General features: G+C 38.1%; 1 protein-coding gene across 11 annotated transcripts in view; it reads right to left on the bottom strand.

Annotated features, from left to right (window-relative positions):
• Positions 1-17,802, bottom strand: part of slc4a2b (solute carrier family 4 member 2b) — a 99,383-nt gene that overhangs the window by 24,530 nt on the left and 57,051 nt on the right. For all 11 annotated transcript variants that reach the window (XM_059017162.1, XM_033992501.3, XM_033992507.3 and 8 more), the window contains 2 exons: positions 4,335-4,500; positions 3,238-3,485 (listed from right to left, as the gene is read on the bottom strand). In XM_059017162.1, the coding sequence (XP_058873145.1) occupies positions 3,238-3,485; positions 4,335-4,500 (414 nt within the window). The remainder of the gene's footprint in view (positions 1-3,237; positions 3,486-4,334; positions 4,501-17,802) is intronic.

The raw sequence follows: 17,802 nt of genomic DNA, 5'->3' as shown, positions 1-17,802 counted from the left end.
GTATACTGCACAAATCTGGCCTTTATGGAAGAGTGGCAAGAAGAAAGCCATTTCTTAAAGATATCCATAAAAAGTGTCGTTTACAGTTTGCCACAAGCCACCTGGGAGACACACCAAACATGTGGAAGAAGGTCCTCTGGTCAGATGAAACCAAAATCGAACTTTTTGGCAACAATGCAAAACGTTATGTTTGGCGTAAAAGCAACACAGCTCATCACCCTGAACACACCATCCCCACTGTCAAACATGGTGGTGGCAGCATCATGGTTTGGGCCTGCTTTTCTTCAGCAGGGACAGGGAAGATGGTTAAAATTGATGGGAAGATGGATGGAGCCAAATACAGGACCATTCTGGAAGAAAACCTGATGGAGTCTGCAAAAGACCTGAGACTGGGACGGAGATTTGTCTTCCAACAAGACAATGATCCAAAACATAAAGCAAAATCTACAATGGAATGGTTCACAAATAAACATATCCAGGTGTTAGAATGGCCAAGTCAAAGTCCAGACCTGAATCCAATCGAGAATCTGTGGAAAGAACTGAAAACTGCTGTTCACAAATGCTCTCCATCCAACCTCACTGAGCTCGAGCTGTTTTGCAAGGAGGAATGGGCAAAAATTTCAGTCTCTCGATGTGCAAAACTGATAGAGACATACCCCAAGCGACTTACAGCTGTAATCGCAGCAAAAGGTGGCGCTACAAAGTATTAACTTAAGGGGGCTGAATAATTTTGCACGCCCAATTGTTCAGTTTTTTATTTGTTAAAAAGGTTTGAAATATCCAATAAATTTTGTTCCACTTCATGATTGTGTCCCACTTGTTGTTGATTCTTCACAAAAAATTACAGTTTCATATCTTTATGTTTGAAGCCTGAAATGTGGCAAAAGGTCGCAAAGTTCAAGGGGGCCGAATACTTTCGCAAGGCACTGTATATATATATATATATATATATATATATAGCTAGATATTAGGGCTGTCACTCTATTTACATTTTGGATTGGTTAATTTATGTTGATAAATTAATAGATAAAAGGACTTTTTTTTTGGTTTGTTTTTAAAAACAAATGGATTTGCGAACAAGTGTAGTGTAATGGTAAATTAAAGCCTATGCAGAATTTATTTACACAAGGGTGGTCACACCAAATATGGATTTGATTTAGATTTTTCTTCTGTTCACTCACTTTGCATTTAGTTAATTGATAAATATAATCTATTAACATGTCTATTTTTGAAAGCATTCTTACTTTACAGCATTTTTTCACACCTGCCTAAAACTTTTGCACAGTACTGTGTATATATATATATATATATATATATATATATATATATATATAGACACACATACATACATACATACATACATACATACATACATACATACATACATACACACAGTGCCTATAGAAAGTCTACACCCCCTTTCAAAACGTTCACCTTTTGTTGCCTTATATAGCCTGGAATTAAAATGCATTAAAATCGGTTTTTTTTTTTTAATTGATCTACACATCCTACCCCACAACTTCCACGTGAAAAAAATACTCTAGAAATTTGTAGAAAATCAATTAAATAAAAACTGAAATAGCTTGGTTGGATAAGTGTCCACCCCCCTTGTAATAGCAATCCTAAATTAGCTCAGGTGTAACCAATCGCCTTCGCCTTAAGTGGCCTCCACCTGTGTTAAATTGTAGTGATTCACATGATTTCAGGATAAATTCAGCAGTTCCTGTAGGTTCCCCTCTGCGGGGTAGTGCATTTCAAAGCAAAGTCTCAACCATGAGCACCAAGGAGCTTTGAAAAGAACTCCGGGACAAAGTTGTTGAAAGGCACAGATCAGGGGATGGGTATAAAAAAAAATATCAAAGGCCTTGAATATCCCTTGGAGCACGGTCAAAACGATTATTAAGAAGTGGAAGGTGTATGGCACCACCAAGACCCTGCCTAGATCAGACCGTCCCTCCAAACTGGATGACCAAGCAACGAGACTGATCAGAGAGGCTACCAAGAGGTCAATGGCAACTTTGCAAGAGCTACAGACTTTTATGGCCAAGACTGGTCAAAGTGTGCATGTGATAACAATATCCCAAGCACTCCACAAATCTGGCCTGTATTTTACTCAAGAAAGACCACCTTGAATACTGTTTGAAGTATGCAAAAAAACACTCAGGAGATTCTGTAGCCATGTGGCAAAAAGTTTTGTGGTCTGACGAAACTAAAATGGAACTTTTTGGCCTAAATTCAAAGCGTTATCTTTGGCACAAACCCAACAAAGCGCATGACCCAAAGAACACCATCCCTACTGTGAAGCATGGTGGTGGCAGCATCATGTTATGGGGATGTTTCTCATCGGCAGGGACTGGGGCACTTGTCAGGATAGAAGGGAAAATGAATAGAGCAAAGTACAGAGAAGTCCTTGAGGAAAACCTTCTGCCCTCTGCAAGAAAGCTGAAACTGGGATGGAAGTTCACCTTTCAGTATGACAACGACCCAAAGCTCACAGCCAAATCTACACTGGAGTGGCTAAGGAACAAAAAGGTAAATGTCCTTGAGTGGCCCAGTCAGAGCCCCGACCTATATCCAATCGAAAATTTGTAGCATTACTTGAAGATTGCTGTCCATCAACGCTCCCCAAGGAACTTGACAGAGCTTGAACAGTTTTGTAAAGAAGAATGGTCAAATATTGCCAAATCTAGGTGTGCAAAGTTGGTAGAGACCTATCCCAACAGACTCAGAGCTGTAATTTCTGCCAAAGGTGCTTCCACCAAGTATTAATTCAGGGGGGTGGAGACTTATCAAATTATGATCTTTCAGTTTTGTATTTTTAATATACCATTTTTTTCTCAATAAAGACTTTTTCCCCTTAACAGTGTGGAGTATGGTGTGTAGATAAGTGGAAAAAATTCTCATTTAAATATATTTATTGATTGCAGTGGTTCCCACATTAATAACTTCAAAAACTTTAGGGACCATAGAGTGATACTAAAAAATCACCTTAAGAGCAGCATGAACCAATTATTTATTATTATTCAGACTGAGTGTCCACTGCAAGCAGGTGCTGACATCCAGGTGGGGAAGTAACGTAGACCACAAATGCTCAGACCAGTAGACAGGTTAAAGCAGTTGAAGCTCTAGACCTAACAGAAAGGACCCCCATCTTGCTGTCATTACAGATGTGCACCTCAGAATCCAGGACCACTGTGTTTCAATGCCGCATTAGTTAACTTTACTACATCAGTATACCTGCACGTCCTGGGAAGTGGTGGGGGCGGTGAAGACTTCCTCCTGGGGGCTGCAGGGATCCTCTATCTCTTCATCCTCCCCCTCTTCCCCTTCCTCAATAGTGGGAGCACTGCCCCCCGGGGAGGAGGCCCTTGGCTTCTTCTTGCCCCCCCCACTGCCCTTCTTCTTGGAGTTTTTCTTCTTGCGCCCATCAGAGAGCAGGTGTGTGGACAGAGGGTGGTGGATGTGGTGTGAGGAGTGCCGATGATCTTTGAAAAGAAACAAACAAAAACTTTTGTTTTAGAACTTTTGAATTAACTGAAGTTAGCTTTAAAAATCAGCAATTCAAATAAAATAATCTTAAAATTGGTCTAATGGCATTTTATGAAAAGCAGTTTTTATTCCTGGTTACTCTGGGAGATACATGTTTTGTGGTAGACTACAACTACAATTATGCATCAGGGCTTATAAAACACATGGATAATCTTGCTTCTTGTTTGGGGGGGGGGGGGGGGGGGATGTACAAAATAACCACTAATGCAACCTTTTGACACGCACAGAACTTTTCAAATTTCAAAAGGGGAACAAAACTGAGTCTTAACCCAAACCCCTCCATCCTCTATTCCTCTAACAAACTACATCAATTTTTGGCTATGAATTCCCTCAAAGTTTGTCTACTTGACTTGTTTAACATATCCCTAACACCGTTCAGAAATACCATCATGTTTCATGAAGAATCAACTGTTACAATGGGAGAGTTTTATTCAAATGTATATTCAAGCAGCAAGAGATGCCAGCTGTGCAAAAAGTATTCCCTTATTATGAATTAAAAAAAAAAAAAAAACCTTCACTGTATTCATTTTTTTGCGAGTAAACTTGTTAGCATGTTTACTGCAGTGAGAAATATTTTATTCAGGAGGCGACGCCAGCACGAAAGACACAAGTAAAAATGTCTGTAAACTGCTTTGTGAATATAAAGTGAATTCTAGATATTAGGAGATTTGAAAGTTATTTCTAAAATAATTTGTGACAACAGGTGGTTTAAGCGCTAAACTATTAAGACGCCTAAAGAGCACACCACCATGTTTGAAGCCCCAGCTCCCCCTTGGTGGACTCACATTCAAAGTCTTCTTCGTTGTAGTTGCGTCGGAGGTCATCACCGCCGCTGCGAGAGTGGGATTCGTGCAGGATCTCCTCAAACCGCTCCACCCCCAGCGTCTTGTTCAGATCATCTTCCTCCTGCGCTGACCTTGTGCTCCGTGGAGACAAGGCTTCCTGGTCAGGCTGAGGAGAAGAGAGATGAGGGACAACCGTTAACACACTGGAGGCTCACTCAACCAAACAAAGTGCGTGCGGGAGAACGTTTTTTTTTTTTTATTTATTTTTTTTTTTTTATAGTAAACCTTGCCACTTACATGTCTCAACGTCAGCTTAATTTTTTTTATTTTTAGTATTGGGAGATTTTTAAAAAATCTGTCTTTTCTTAACTGCAGACATAGAACACATTTAAGTTCAGACTTATGAAATCTGTCTGTCTGTTTGTATTCAGTGCTGTTACAGATCTTTCTGCAGTAGCGTTGTTTTGCAACTTCAGTTGTTTTAAATGCAAGTAGACAAACATTACATTTAAATCACTTTTGCCCTTGTACTGATCCCCAAAGCAGTTGTCTTACTACATTGCGTTGCATTACCAGCTACCAACAGCAGGTGGAGACAAATCAATTCTTAAATTCTATTAAAAGACAATGTATACAGTACATAATGTTCAGTGTCACAGCCATCTTGAAACAACAAGTTCTTGTCCTGCACACTCATCCAAATCCATTTCATTACAGTAGCTTTGATGTATTCTTCGCCAATGTACACACTTGTTTTTAAACTGTCGTTAAGTTCTGCACAAGGTACAAAACAAACAAAGACATCAGACATTAAAGTGTTATTGTGAAGTCATTGTTTATTCGTGTTTAACACTTTGCAGCAAGCTTCTTTTATTGATGTTTTGCAAAATAACAAAAATAGAAACGCAGCCAAGTCATAGCAATAACAGCAAGAACAAAATACTAATTTCTGGAGGATTTTTGGACAAGATTCAAACAACTTTACCTCCTCGCATTGCCTAGGCGGTACCATACCCAGAACCTGAAAAATGCACCAGACCCTTCAATATGGTTGATGATTCTCTCAAGAGAAAAAGGAAGTCCAGATCCTTCCATTGACCACCTGAGGGGGCCACAGCAAGAGCAATGGCCACTTGCAAAAACCCTGACTAGAGACTGCATGAGCAAAATCAATGCAGGTCTTCATAACACCAGCCTGTTTGCCTGCTTGTTTACCCAGAGACTGGTTTGTCGAGATTATAAACATGCTGTCCAACCCTCCTAATGGTAAAACAACAACTTCTTCAGCGGCTCCTGTCACTGACAGTGCACAGCATTAAACCCTCTCCATTTTACCCAATTACGTAACCCACAAGTATCCTGTCTGGTCTAACTAGGTCAAATCAATTCAAGTGGACAAACTTTACACCAAGGTGATTTTAAAAGTTTTGCCTGGTAAAATCTAGTATGGAGAATTAGGACTGGTTTTTCAATGCCATCATAAACTTTTAATTGTATTGAAGTTTTATTGACTACACACTTGACTAAATAATGACCAAGCACTCTCTTATAGTCTTGTAAATTTGTATTTATTGTACATTTCTTATAGTAATGTTGTTGAAGCAGACACCCTGGGATCCTTCAAGAAGCTGCTTGATGAGATTCTGGGATCAATAAGCTACTAAACAACCAAACAAGCAAGATGAGCTGAATGGCCTCCTCTCGTTTGTAAACTTTCTTATGTTCTTATGTAATTGTATCTCCAGCATAGCTTTACCTACACAGCATTCTCAATGCTTACTATACCTACTTACACAGTAATTGGTATGGTTAGACATGTGCAGAATATTATTTTGTTTTTTGTAAAAGTTTATGCTCTGCTGATACGTCGCCCTGGATAAAGGCATCTGCTAAGAAATAAATAATATATAAATTAGCCAGAGCATATGTTGTTGTTTACGAACAGGAGCACAAAAAAGGCTTGCATGTTACAATACAGATTGAAAACAAACAAACAAAAAAAACAACACACACAACACTACTGCCAACAACATTGTATACAAACAGACAAAACAAAGGCTGGTTTCATAAGACTGAACTTAAATGTACTCTGAACTTAAGAAAATACTTTTTTTTTTTTTAATCTCCCAATACTACTGTATAATTGCAGATGTATTACTTCTAACTGTAGTATTGTTTACTGTAGACAAGGGGTGCTCACATAACTGCAGGATTATTATGATCTAACACAAGGCTATATTCACATGTTATGTTATGCTGTATGGACCCTGACAGTTTTATCTTGTCTATAGACAGTTGAACTACTCCTTTTATTTTTTAACGTTTGTACAAATGGAGGGGAAAAACAGTATGTTTTAAAGGAACTTGCTTTCATTTCACAAAGTCTCCGCTCTAGTCACCATGCGGTTTTGGTCAAGAAGCCGGGTTATGCAAGGAAGTAAGGCACACCTCTTATGAAAGGCCTGCATTGTAGTAGTAAGAGGAATTATCTACAGTACAGTATTAGCTATGCAAATATCTCAGATAAGCAAATATCTCCAGAGACAATCTTTGACTTTGGATAAGACTGTCCGCTAAATAACAAAAACAACAACATTATTCATTGTGGTAAGAATCTGGGGTCATTCCACACCAAATGAACCACATTTTAGGATCTTCACCACCTCACTGCCTCAGATTCTTTTGATATCGCATATGGAAGTATCTGGATGTGTTTTAGGTTGAATCCCAAAACATTAGTTCTCAACTCTCCTTATGTTTGAAGTTAGGGGCCTATATTGTACTTGCAAAAACTCCTGAAACACTGTATTGTCTTCTCTGTAGTTTCTCCAGGTTATCTACAGTAACATCAAAGACTGCAATGTCAGTATAACAGGGTAAATGATCCTCTAGAGAATTTAGTGGCCACCCAATTTAGCTACCAGCAGTGGGAGTGTGCAAATAAAAAATCCTTAACATTAAAAAAAAAAGAAAAAAACATTTTCAAGTTTTTTTCCCACAACTGGATTGGATGTAGGTTATATTACAGTCCCTTTGATGTCACAGAAAAGGCCACACCTTTTTTTCCTGTTTGCACTTGAAAGAAATGCTGTTCTTATCTAGACAGCAGGTGCTGCATGCGCAGCCAATACAAATAGCCTGTGTTTAACACAGTAGGGCACTTAAGATATTAAATACACTGCATTTAAAATACTGGCAAATGTTAATGCTACTGGTAGGACAAGTGTATGTGTACAAGGCACAGGGGGATATTATCTACTGTAATAAAGGGCTATATTATACAGTATATATTAGATAATCTTAAAATATGCACAGCTATTGTTTATGGGCAATTTTCAATTAGACAGCATTAATTCAGCATGATTCATTTAGATGTATTACAATGGGCCATATTCACAAAGCATTTACCACCCACTATGCCAAGTTAATACCATTTTTTTCTGAAAAGTTAATTAAAGAGCTCCTAGTTCCACTTTTGTTTTCCCTACCTACAGTAGTTCTGGAACATTTACAGCTTGATTTTCAATCTACAAAAAAATGGTGCAAATTTAGTACATGAGAAATGTTTTGTGAAGACGCTCTATGTGTAAATGCAAGACCCACTCAAACTAAATATTACAAATCAAGCTTCTCCTTTACATTATACGTAATTAACAGAAATGTAATAAAAAGTTAACTCACTAAATCGTTTCAGTGAAGGTATTTTACCTTGTCCTCATACCGATAAACTGTGTTTTTTATACTTGAGTAACTTACTGAAATAAAAATAACCTTAACAAAAACATGTATAGGACTGTAGATAATTCCTCTTACTAGAGGTGCAATGCATGAAAAAAAAAAACCTCAAACTGTACTGTCTGGCTAGGGCAGAACTGCTGTTTAGTTACTAGGGCTGTGTTCGAAGGTTTGTTCGCTAGCCAGGAATTTAAAGGTAGTTTTAAACCTTCAGGTGGCATTCACGCACTTTGTTTTTGTTATTATTATTATTATTATTATTATTATTATTATTATTATTATTATTATTATTATTATTATTATTAATTTATATTTTCTCTGTTAAAGGAAACCATATGACAATGTGTGAATACAATAAAAATCACACTCGCATACAAAAATTGGATCTTTGGATTTGTATAATGCATATTATGTAAACAAATATTGTTTTATTAAAATCCACTATCAAATCCTGAATACGTAGCAATTCTATACGGCTCCACTGCCATGTATGGAGCAGGGTATAGTAAAGCACTGTGGGGTGGTACCTATAACGGTTGTAGTGCTTCAGTAAAATATGTACTGAATACCTTGTGTACAAGACAGTATAAGAGAAGTACTATGGTAGAATATGTTTGAAACATACAAAAAAGAAGCCAACACTAATACTTTTAATTTAAAAAACGGAGCAGGGTCCGCCCCTCCCCCCTCCAGCTCGTGTTATCCAGAGGCAAACCTTTCATTCCTTCATTCGCCATCTCGACAGCAAAGCGTTGTATAGTGTAAGCTGTATTGAAAGAAATGTCTCGAAACCCCTCTGCTGTTTTGGATTTTTTTTTTTTTTTTTTTTTTATTAAAATGCCCAAACGACCCCCCAAAAAAAAGCTGCATGCAAACTGTGCAAGCAACTGTTGATGTATCACGGAGGCACAACCAATCTCACAATGGTCAAGTTAGCTTCTTATTTCGCCAGCTTCTTATTTGCATCCCGCAAATGTAACACAAATTGAATAAGTTGCTGGGGTATTTCAGGGGTTAAATCGCTTTGGGCCACTTATTTCAAAGTTGATTTTCAGAGAGGTAACCCCTCTACGTCACCCATATGTGTTTATCCCGGCCCAAAACAGATCCCCCAGTTACTAATTCAATTTGCGTTATTGGCCAACTTGCAATCCGCCATGTTTGCACGCTGTTTTTGTATCAAAATCAGTTTTGGACCGGGATAAACACACATGGGGGATGTAGAGGGCCCCTGTGTGAGAATCAGCTTTGAAATAAGTGGCCCCAAAGCGATTTATCACCTGAAATACCCCAGTTACTTATTCAATTTGTGTTACATTTGCGGGATGCGATTAAGAAGCTGGATGAGAACATGAAGCTGGAATGAGAATAAGAAGCTGGTGAATAAGAAGCCAACTTCAGCATCGTACCAATCTCCGGGGTCACTTGACAAGCGTAAGTTCATATTATTAATATTTTTAGTAGTAGTAAAATGTGACTGATAAGCTGCTTGGAACGGTGACTGTTAAATAAAGCTTTGTTTTGCCTAAGTCCGCTGCAGCATCAATTACATGTAAATAAATAATGTGTATTTTTATTGAAATTATAAAAACATGGATTACTGTTCTATATAACGCATTTTTAAAACTACATGTGAATGTTTTATTCCATTTATATGGATTACCTGTAAAATAATAGGATTTTCAATCAAATATAAACAAGTAGCTATGGTGACGTCACCAGTAAATTATGCTAGTTCCATCGAAGGTTCTAACCTTCCTTCGGTAATGTGTTCTGAACCTTCGAAGGTCAAAATGTAGCCTTCGTTGCAGCCCTAGCAGTTGGGCAGCAGTGTGGAGTAGTGGTTAGGGCTCTGGACTCTTGACCAGAGGGTCGTGGGTTCAATCCCAGGTGGGGGACACTGCTGCTGTACCCTTGAGCAAGGTACTTTACCTAGATTGCTCCAGTAAAAACCCAACTGTATAAATGGGTAATTGTATGTAAAAAATAATGTGTAAAAAATAATGTTATTGTATGTAAAAATAATGTGATATCTTGTAACAATTGTAAGTCGCGTCTGCTAAGAAATAAATAATAATAATAATAATAATAATAATAATCATCAAGTTCAGGGGATCTGGAGGAGCAAGTTAGATCCACTTTTATATGGCAAGCTGGGAAGTTTCTCGCTCTGTCATTACTGTACCTCTCCTACCCTTTCTGATCAATCAGGTGTAACAAAAGCAGGTGCATAATGTCCCTGAAACAAATGTGTAGAAAAAAAATATTTTTTAGGTGTTGCCCAAATATTCTGTAAAACAAATCGCTGCTACTTCAATGCATATAGTATACTGGTACAGAAACAAAAATCACAGAACAAAACATACCGCTCAATCATGAAAGAGCCTTCCCACCTTCTGCCAGGCATTACTAGGAATAATCACACTATTATAGAGAGAGTATACACAGTAGAATGTTTTCTTTTATAGTCAAGTCTTTTCCTACATGTTGTATATTTTATCCAGGGGTGGCATATCTCAGCAGGGTATTGGTTAATCAAATGAACCTCTCAGGCAGAATGTTTGATGCTGCTAGGGGTAGCAGGATTAGGTTTGCAAATGAAATGTTTTAGCTGAACAACTGGTAGTCAAGGAACACACCACAGATTTTGTAGCACAAGGAGATTGGCAAAACAAGTGCTAATTTTCATGCAAACCCGATTTGTTTCAAGCAGTGCAAGTCAAGTCAAGACACATTTATCCAAATTCCAGAGATTCGAACAATGTACGTCATTTGCTTTTTCAAAATCCAGTGCTCCCCCTTTATAAGGCGGCCCTTTATACTGCGGACCACGTTACAAGGTGGTACGGTCACAGCTCCCATTTGCCCCATAATGCTATTACACTAACACTAGTATCCTCATTATAAGGCAGAACACAAACAGCACGGTCTCTTAACTATGGCTCCCGACTACAGCGTTACAAAGGGGGAGCATTGTATTATAAAACGGTATTTTAGGTAAATATCATAGGATTATAACCAATTACAGTGTAAGAGAAGTCAAAACAAAAAAGATCTGGAGGTAAAGGTAATGTGTTGCGGAATAATTCTTTGGTTTAACTACCAGCTCCTGATCCACACAATTACTGTAGTAAATGAAGGTACTTAACAGGTACTGAAATTACAAGGATGAAGGATGTGGGAGTCTGTAAATAATCAGTGTTCAAGTTTTTGCAGTTCCCCATACAGTTTTAAAATGAGTTTATACATATTTAATGAAGATCTTTACTGGGATATAACAATTCATTGCTTATCGATGAATTGTGATACTTTCTTTACATTACATATCAATCGAGGTAAGCCTATGTATTGTTTGTATTGCGATACAAGTCCAAAAGCACAACATAAGTCATTGTAGTTAACCAAATAGATAACACACTCCCTATCTAATTTTTATCTTTTAACAAAATAGTCCTCCATTAAATGATCATCTTACTATGCATCATACAAGCAGCTTATCAGGACAATCACATGTATCGTGATTTTAACTGTTTTGTGACCTGCACCTCACAATGATTTCCTCCATGTTGCACCACTCACTACGTTTTAAGGATTTGTTTGCACCCGTTTATCTTTTATCATTAGCTTTACTAATTAAAAACAGAAGCAAAATCCACTTGATTTCACCCGTTTCTTGTACAATCAGGGAGCACACAGGTGCACACTTTTGAAATAATGATAATTCGCCATCAGCATTCTTAAATACAGTAATCCATCGCGTAGCGACCCGAATCGTTTATCCGCCATGATCAATCTCTTCAGCAACGTTAGTTTATTATTGATCAGAGAAGATCAGAGAGTGTAGATCCTACAAGTTTTCGTACACTGTGTTGTATGTGCTCCGTGCGCGGCCATTGCTGGTAATGTCACTGGAGTTGTTCAGTGTGTTGATATTGTAGCGCAGGGGCAGCCGATTTGCAAGACAATGTTGGCATGGACTGGGGAAGGGGATGGGAGTACTCTGCAAATAATGTGTGTTTGTAAACTGTGTTATTCTTGTTCAGATCTGTTAGCGTTCTCTGTGTGTTTTGGTGCTTGTGTGACAGAGCTCAGAGACTGCCTGTGTGTGAGTGCGTCACTGAGGGGGTGGGAGCAGGTTTGACAAGACCAGTCAGGGATAGGGAGTGTTGGACCAATGAGTGAGGAAATGGGAGGGACTTGGGTGTGTGTGTGTGTGTGTGTGTGTGTGTGTGTATGTGTGGAGATGACAGTTTGAAAGAGAGAAGCGGGACCTCGCAGCAGGAGAATTGAGAGAGAGAGAGAGAGAGAGAGAGAGAGAGAGAGAGAGAGAGAGAGAGAGAGAGAGAAGAGAGGTTGAGTTTGAGATTGAGAGGCGAGGAATGAGAGTCATTGTTTACTAAAAGCTAAACACAACTGCTGTCTCTCATATATATTGGAAACCGCACAGCTCAGCGCTACAATATGTAAATAAATCCTGTTCGTCTGTGGAGAATATCGACTTCAACCTCCGTCTCGATCTCCTGTCTGTCACTCAGCAGTGAGTGCACGCATCCACATGGCAGACAGCTACACTGTCACAAGCATTAATACCCTGTATCTTTCTAAACAAGGGATTTAGGGGAGCTACCTAATAAACACTGAATCTCAAAATAATAATACTGCACAGTAATTGTTACAGCTGTGTATAATGGTATTTAAAACAGGATTCATTTATCCACCCTTACTCTGGTCCCATCGCAGTCTGTTACGCGACGGATTACTGTACTACAATGGAGATACAGATCTGTCATTGACTAAAGCAAATATTGATACCAAGGAATAGCCATTTATTCTCCATGTCCAGATTACAAAGGAGACAGTGGTGTATGAAAAACACACTAAACCAATATGATAAATCTGGTCATTTTCACACACTGATGTCATACTCCCACTTAAGATATACAAGCAGTATGAACGTGACATTTTGTATAGGCGATTTTGTATCCACATGCTGCTTTACTTAAACAGAAGGTGCCTACTTATACAAAGACGTGTGAAAAACTGCACCGATTTCTTGTTTGTTTCTTTTGCAATGATGGGGGTGACTCACAGCTAAAATACAGACCATTTGATGTGAGCTTTGCATGTGATTACATAAGTGGGCATAATATCACAAGCATTGAAAACAAACAAACAAACAAACAAACAAACACACACACACACACACACACACACACACACTAGAAGAAATTAGCAGGGGCAAGACACATTCCAAGGATAAGAAGCATATTACTTAATGATCAGGCCTAAACTTCACTTAATGGATCACATGAGAGGTAATGAAGTCAGTCTGTAGATCATTTGTTGGGTACCTCTTGGGAGTTGTTCAGACAGCTATAGGGAAGGTCAGAGCAGATTTAGCAGGTTACTGCTTGAATCACTGGTCAATTCGATAGCATAATTGCATTCCTTTGCTAATCAATCAGTTCTAAATTTGAATCAGCCACTTCACGTAATCAAAATGACGGTAATCAAAACTAAGGTTTTTACTGTATCTTACGAGGGCAGTTCTAAAACCGGTGCCTGGACATCTTGCCAATTAATGAAAATGATCGGATGTGTCTCTCTTGCGCATATATGTTGTGATGTGTTTACAGGGCATGAAGTTAAGGTCATGAAGGGCAAAGCAATGTTGCCTTGGCTGGGAGTGAAGATTCAGGGGCACAAAGGCAGTTCTAGGGGGCAGAAAGGCAAAACATAAATCCAACCCAAGGGCACCAAGGTGATTTGATACTCATACATAAAACAACAAAAAAGAAATACAGAGAGCCTATTATGTTGATGAAATTGTAATTCATACAAAACACAAAATAAATGTTTTCTGAGTTATTCACACACTAATTGTTACAAAAATAAAATATAGGTCACTTTTCCATTGTACAAATCAAATGGTATAAAAAAAATCCAATTTAAAAACAACAAACTTTCATAATGAAAAAATACAAAAAGGGTAATTTGGCAAAAAGAAAAAAAAAAAGGTCAGGGTATTTTTACTAAATTCCACACACTACTGACTAATACATGGATTAGACTAGAGGCTTAGATACAGTCTTAGTGATACAACAGCACTAATAAGCGATCAGTGAAGATTTACCCATGGTTAGAGTTTGATAACGATAGTGGTCAAATGAGTTGTTCGGTCTGCAGAATCTGCGCAACTGTAGTTTGCTAACCACTGTTACAAAACCTGTACAAACAACATGGCTTTAAAAAAAAAAAAAGGTTGAAATGAAACTTCGTCAGACAATGAAGAGTGCTCTGCATCACAATGATGAACAGCTGGAAGTACATAATGTTAGATGTTTACATTTGAGACTTTATAGTTTCACAGTTCTTGAATTTTACAGTTGCAAAGGATTTACAGTTTTGTTACAGTGCATTGCTGGACACTTGATTCAGGGGAAAAATACCCAAAAAAAACAGTTTGCTGTTTTTAAGCATACACATTCTAACCCCTTTCGTGACAGCGCATGTTTTACTAGTTAAAAAGCAGAACTAGATAAGGTAGTGAGAAGGTATTACACACAAATAAATGAAAACAGAAATCGATGCACTTCTCAAGATTGTGATTTGTTCACTATTATGTTATCTCTCCTATTCGTTTCATAATGCAGGGAGCTGCTACTTGAACCATGTCATAGCTGCTTGCTCATTTTTTTGTTTTTTTTTGGTGAAAGAATTTGAGCAAAACTAATTATCTACCTTGAAATGTCTATATAAAATTAGCAATTTATATACACTGAAGACATGAAAGAAGTTAGAATGTGTATTGCACTGTTGCATTTTAAAGTACTGCAATTTTAAGCCCGTTCTGTCACAATTCAATTTCATTCGGTCTTTCTGCAGTACTGTACTTGACAACTGTAAGTTCACATTAATAATAATAATAATAATAATAATAATAATAATAATAATAATAATAATAATAATAATTTTTATTATTATTATTATTATTATTATTATTATTATTATTATTATTATTATTATTATTATTATTATTATTATTATTGGGGACAAATTGTTGTGCATCCATTGCTTACCTGAACATTAGGTAAATCCTACAACACTTCGCAGCCGTTTTAGACAGCTCTTCTTTCTTTTTAAACGTTTTTGAGTTTGCACGCGGCTCACAGATGCAAAAATCACACAGTGACACTGCCAGTGAACTGTTCTGGAAGCGCGGTCATATTGAGCTAAGCCTAATAGTGTCCGTCACACTATTTGCCCGTCTTTCTCGTGGCTTAGTGCTGGGAGGTGCACAGTAAAAAGAATGGCAACAATAATACATTATGATAATAAGTCATTTTCACGCAGGACGAGATTAGACAGAGTTCAATTGAATTGTGACAGAACGGGCCAGCTGACGCTGAGCAAGTTTGTGAATGGGTTGTAGATCAGATGTGCTGGTGCTGACGTGTTTATTTGTAATGTTAATAACTACCGCATTTCCTACTCCAAACATTCCCATTCCTTGTGCACTGTTTGCACCAGTCTGTGGTTGAAATGGAAATCTTAGATTAAACAAAGCCAATCCTAACAAGGTTTTTACACTGGAAATAAAATAAACAATGGAAACTAAACATTGCAGTTCACATAGCTCTATAATCTAGCTACTTCTGTGAGTAAGTAAAGCACAAAAGACAGGCTCTCTACAGAGGATGTTTGTTGACACAAAAACAGCAGCAATTTTTTTTTTCTTTTACCAGCTGAATCTACTAAAAAGAACAAGTGCCCCTGAAAACTACACTCTATATAGAATTTTGAAGTTTATCTTAAAATAATACAACACTGGTTGCTGGGCCACTGCAAATCTCTAACCCAGATGAGCATTGGTGAAGCAGAACATGGAGCTACCACACTGCCCCCACTATGACATTAAACAAGTCACTGATTTAAAATAGAAGTTTAGTATTACTACATTTAACTGAGAGCTGGGTCCTTCCTAGTTTCCCAGCACTGAGCCAATGCAAGTGGTATATTCACTGCTGCTTGGTGGTTAGTAAACAACATTACTTTAAGGGTTTGAAGGTCACAGTGTAAAATCGAATTTAGAAAAATGATACAAGTCATCTCTGGCTAAAATTTGGAGTAATCGACGGTTAAAACTGTAACCCAAAATAGCTCTGACCAAAAGGTTCAAGTGGAACAAACAGCTCGATGCAATTAGGTCAGTCAGAGTGGCAACGGTTAGCTCTACACTGAACATCAAAACCGAGTATTCATTCTTCAATTACTTGACTTTAACGACCACCCTAAAAAAAACAAAAAAAACAAACACACATAAAAACAACCAACAAGGACAAGACTGAAGAATCAACTGGGCTGCTAAATGAAGACTTACCAAGCTCATTCTGCATGGGGCCTGGCGGTGCTACAGACTGCTGAACTATCCGTAGTGCAAGCTCAGGTTCCAACAAGGTGAGTGTGGCACAAAACCCAAGCCACCTTCAGTACTTCTACACCAAACAGAGCATTCTCCACCCCTAGAACTCCGACAGGTCCCGTGATGCCTTAATCACTGCATTATCTCAGTTCTCATGTGTTAATTAAACTATCTATCTATCTCAATGGCGATTAGACAAATTCTTTTTTTAAAAAAAACCCTAGCAAAGTTTAAAGGACAATTCTGTAGGACACAGTCTTCAAATTGACCTTTAAAACAATGGCTCTCTTTGATCCACAGCACTTTAAATGTTTCCCATTCTATATATGGACAGAGGGCATTTTTTTATTATTTGATTTACTTATCACAGTAACCTACTGTACACTGTGCACCCACTGATTAGCCAGTGGCTCATGTTTTGCATATGAATCCAAACGGTCAGTACAGAAAGGGGGTAATGTTGTGTTAGCAAGGAACAAGTACCCCTTATTTCTCTTCCCATCATTTGATATTTTAATTTCTGTGTTACGAACCTATCCAACCCATTACACCCAATACAACCTAAATGCAGCAGCCTGTACTGTATGTGTTCAGTAAGTTACAGCCCACATTTGTGACAGTGCTTCTACGAAAGGTCAGGTGCAGTACTGGGCACAGATGATTCCTGAGGTAGAGGGACAGGGTGCAGATATGGGAAATAGAGCATTCCAGGGGTTAAGCATCATTGTTATTTTACGATTTTGTGTTTGTTTGTTTGGGATGACCACTGTAATGCCTTGCTTTTTAAGTTCACAGTAACTTTTGCTTCCAGAAAGGCAAGATCAACAGAGCTGGACATTGACATGTTTCAGCTTTTCTGTTGGCTTGGCAGTCGTGTCTTCAATAAATACGAGCCGTGCACAAACCTATCTGGAGATCAAAACACTGCAGTCTACTGCTGACGATGGGCAACCACTACAAACCCAGTTTAGACATCCTGGGCGGATGAGGGAGGTTTGCAATGCAAAAACACATTGAAAACATAATACATTGATAAGTACTACAGATCACCTGTGGTGTACAGTACATCCCACATTAAAGCGTTTCTGCAGCATTCAACTAGTATGAATATACACATTTCTTAATTTAAGTTCAATAACATCAACAGGTCTAATGTTAATTTTAAACCACCAAACTTATAAAGCTCAATGGTGAAATGCAAGAGAGGACAACACATGAATCTACTACTGGTTCTAAACAATCAGATGGGTCATTAGATGTTGACCTAATCCTCCTCTACCATATTACACTGAACAGCCGAGACACTGCCAG

This window comes from Acipenser ruthenus, chromosome 3, assembly GCF_902713425.1.
Source record: "Acipenser ruthenus chromosome 3, fAciRut3.2 maternal haplotype, whole genome shotgun sequence".
Classification (NCBI taxonomy): domain Eukaryota; kingdom Metazoa; phylum Chordata; class Actinopteri; order Acipenseriformes; family Acipenseridae; genus Acipenser; species Acipenser ruthenus.
This window is presented reverse-complemented; position numbering and strand designations above follow the sequence as displayed.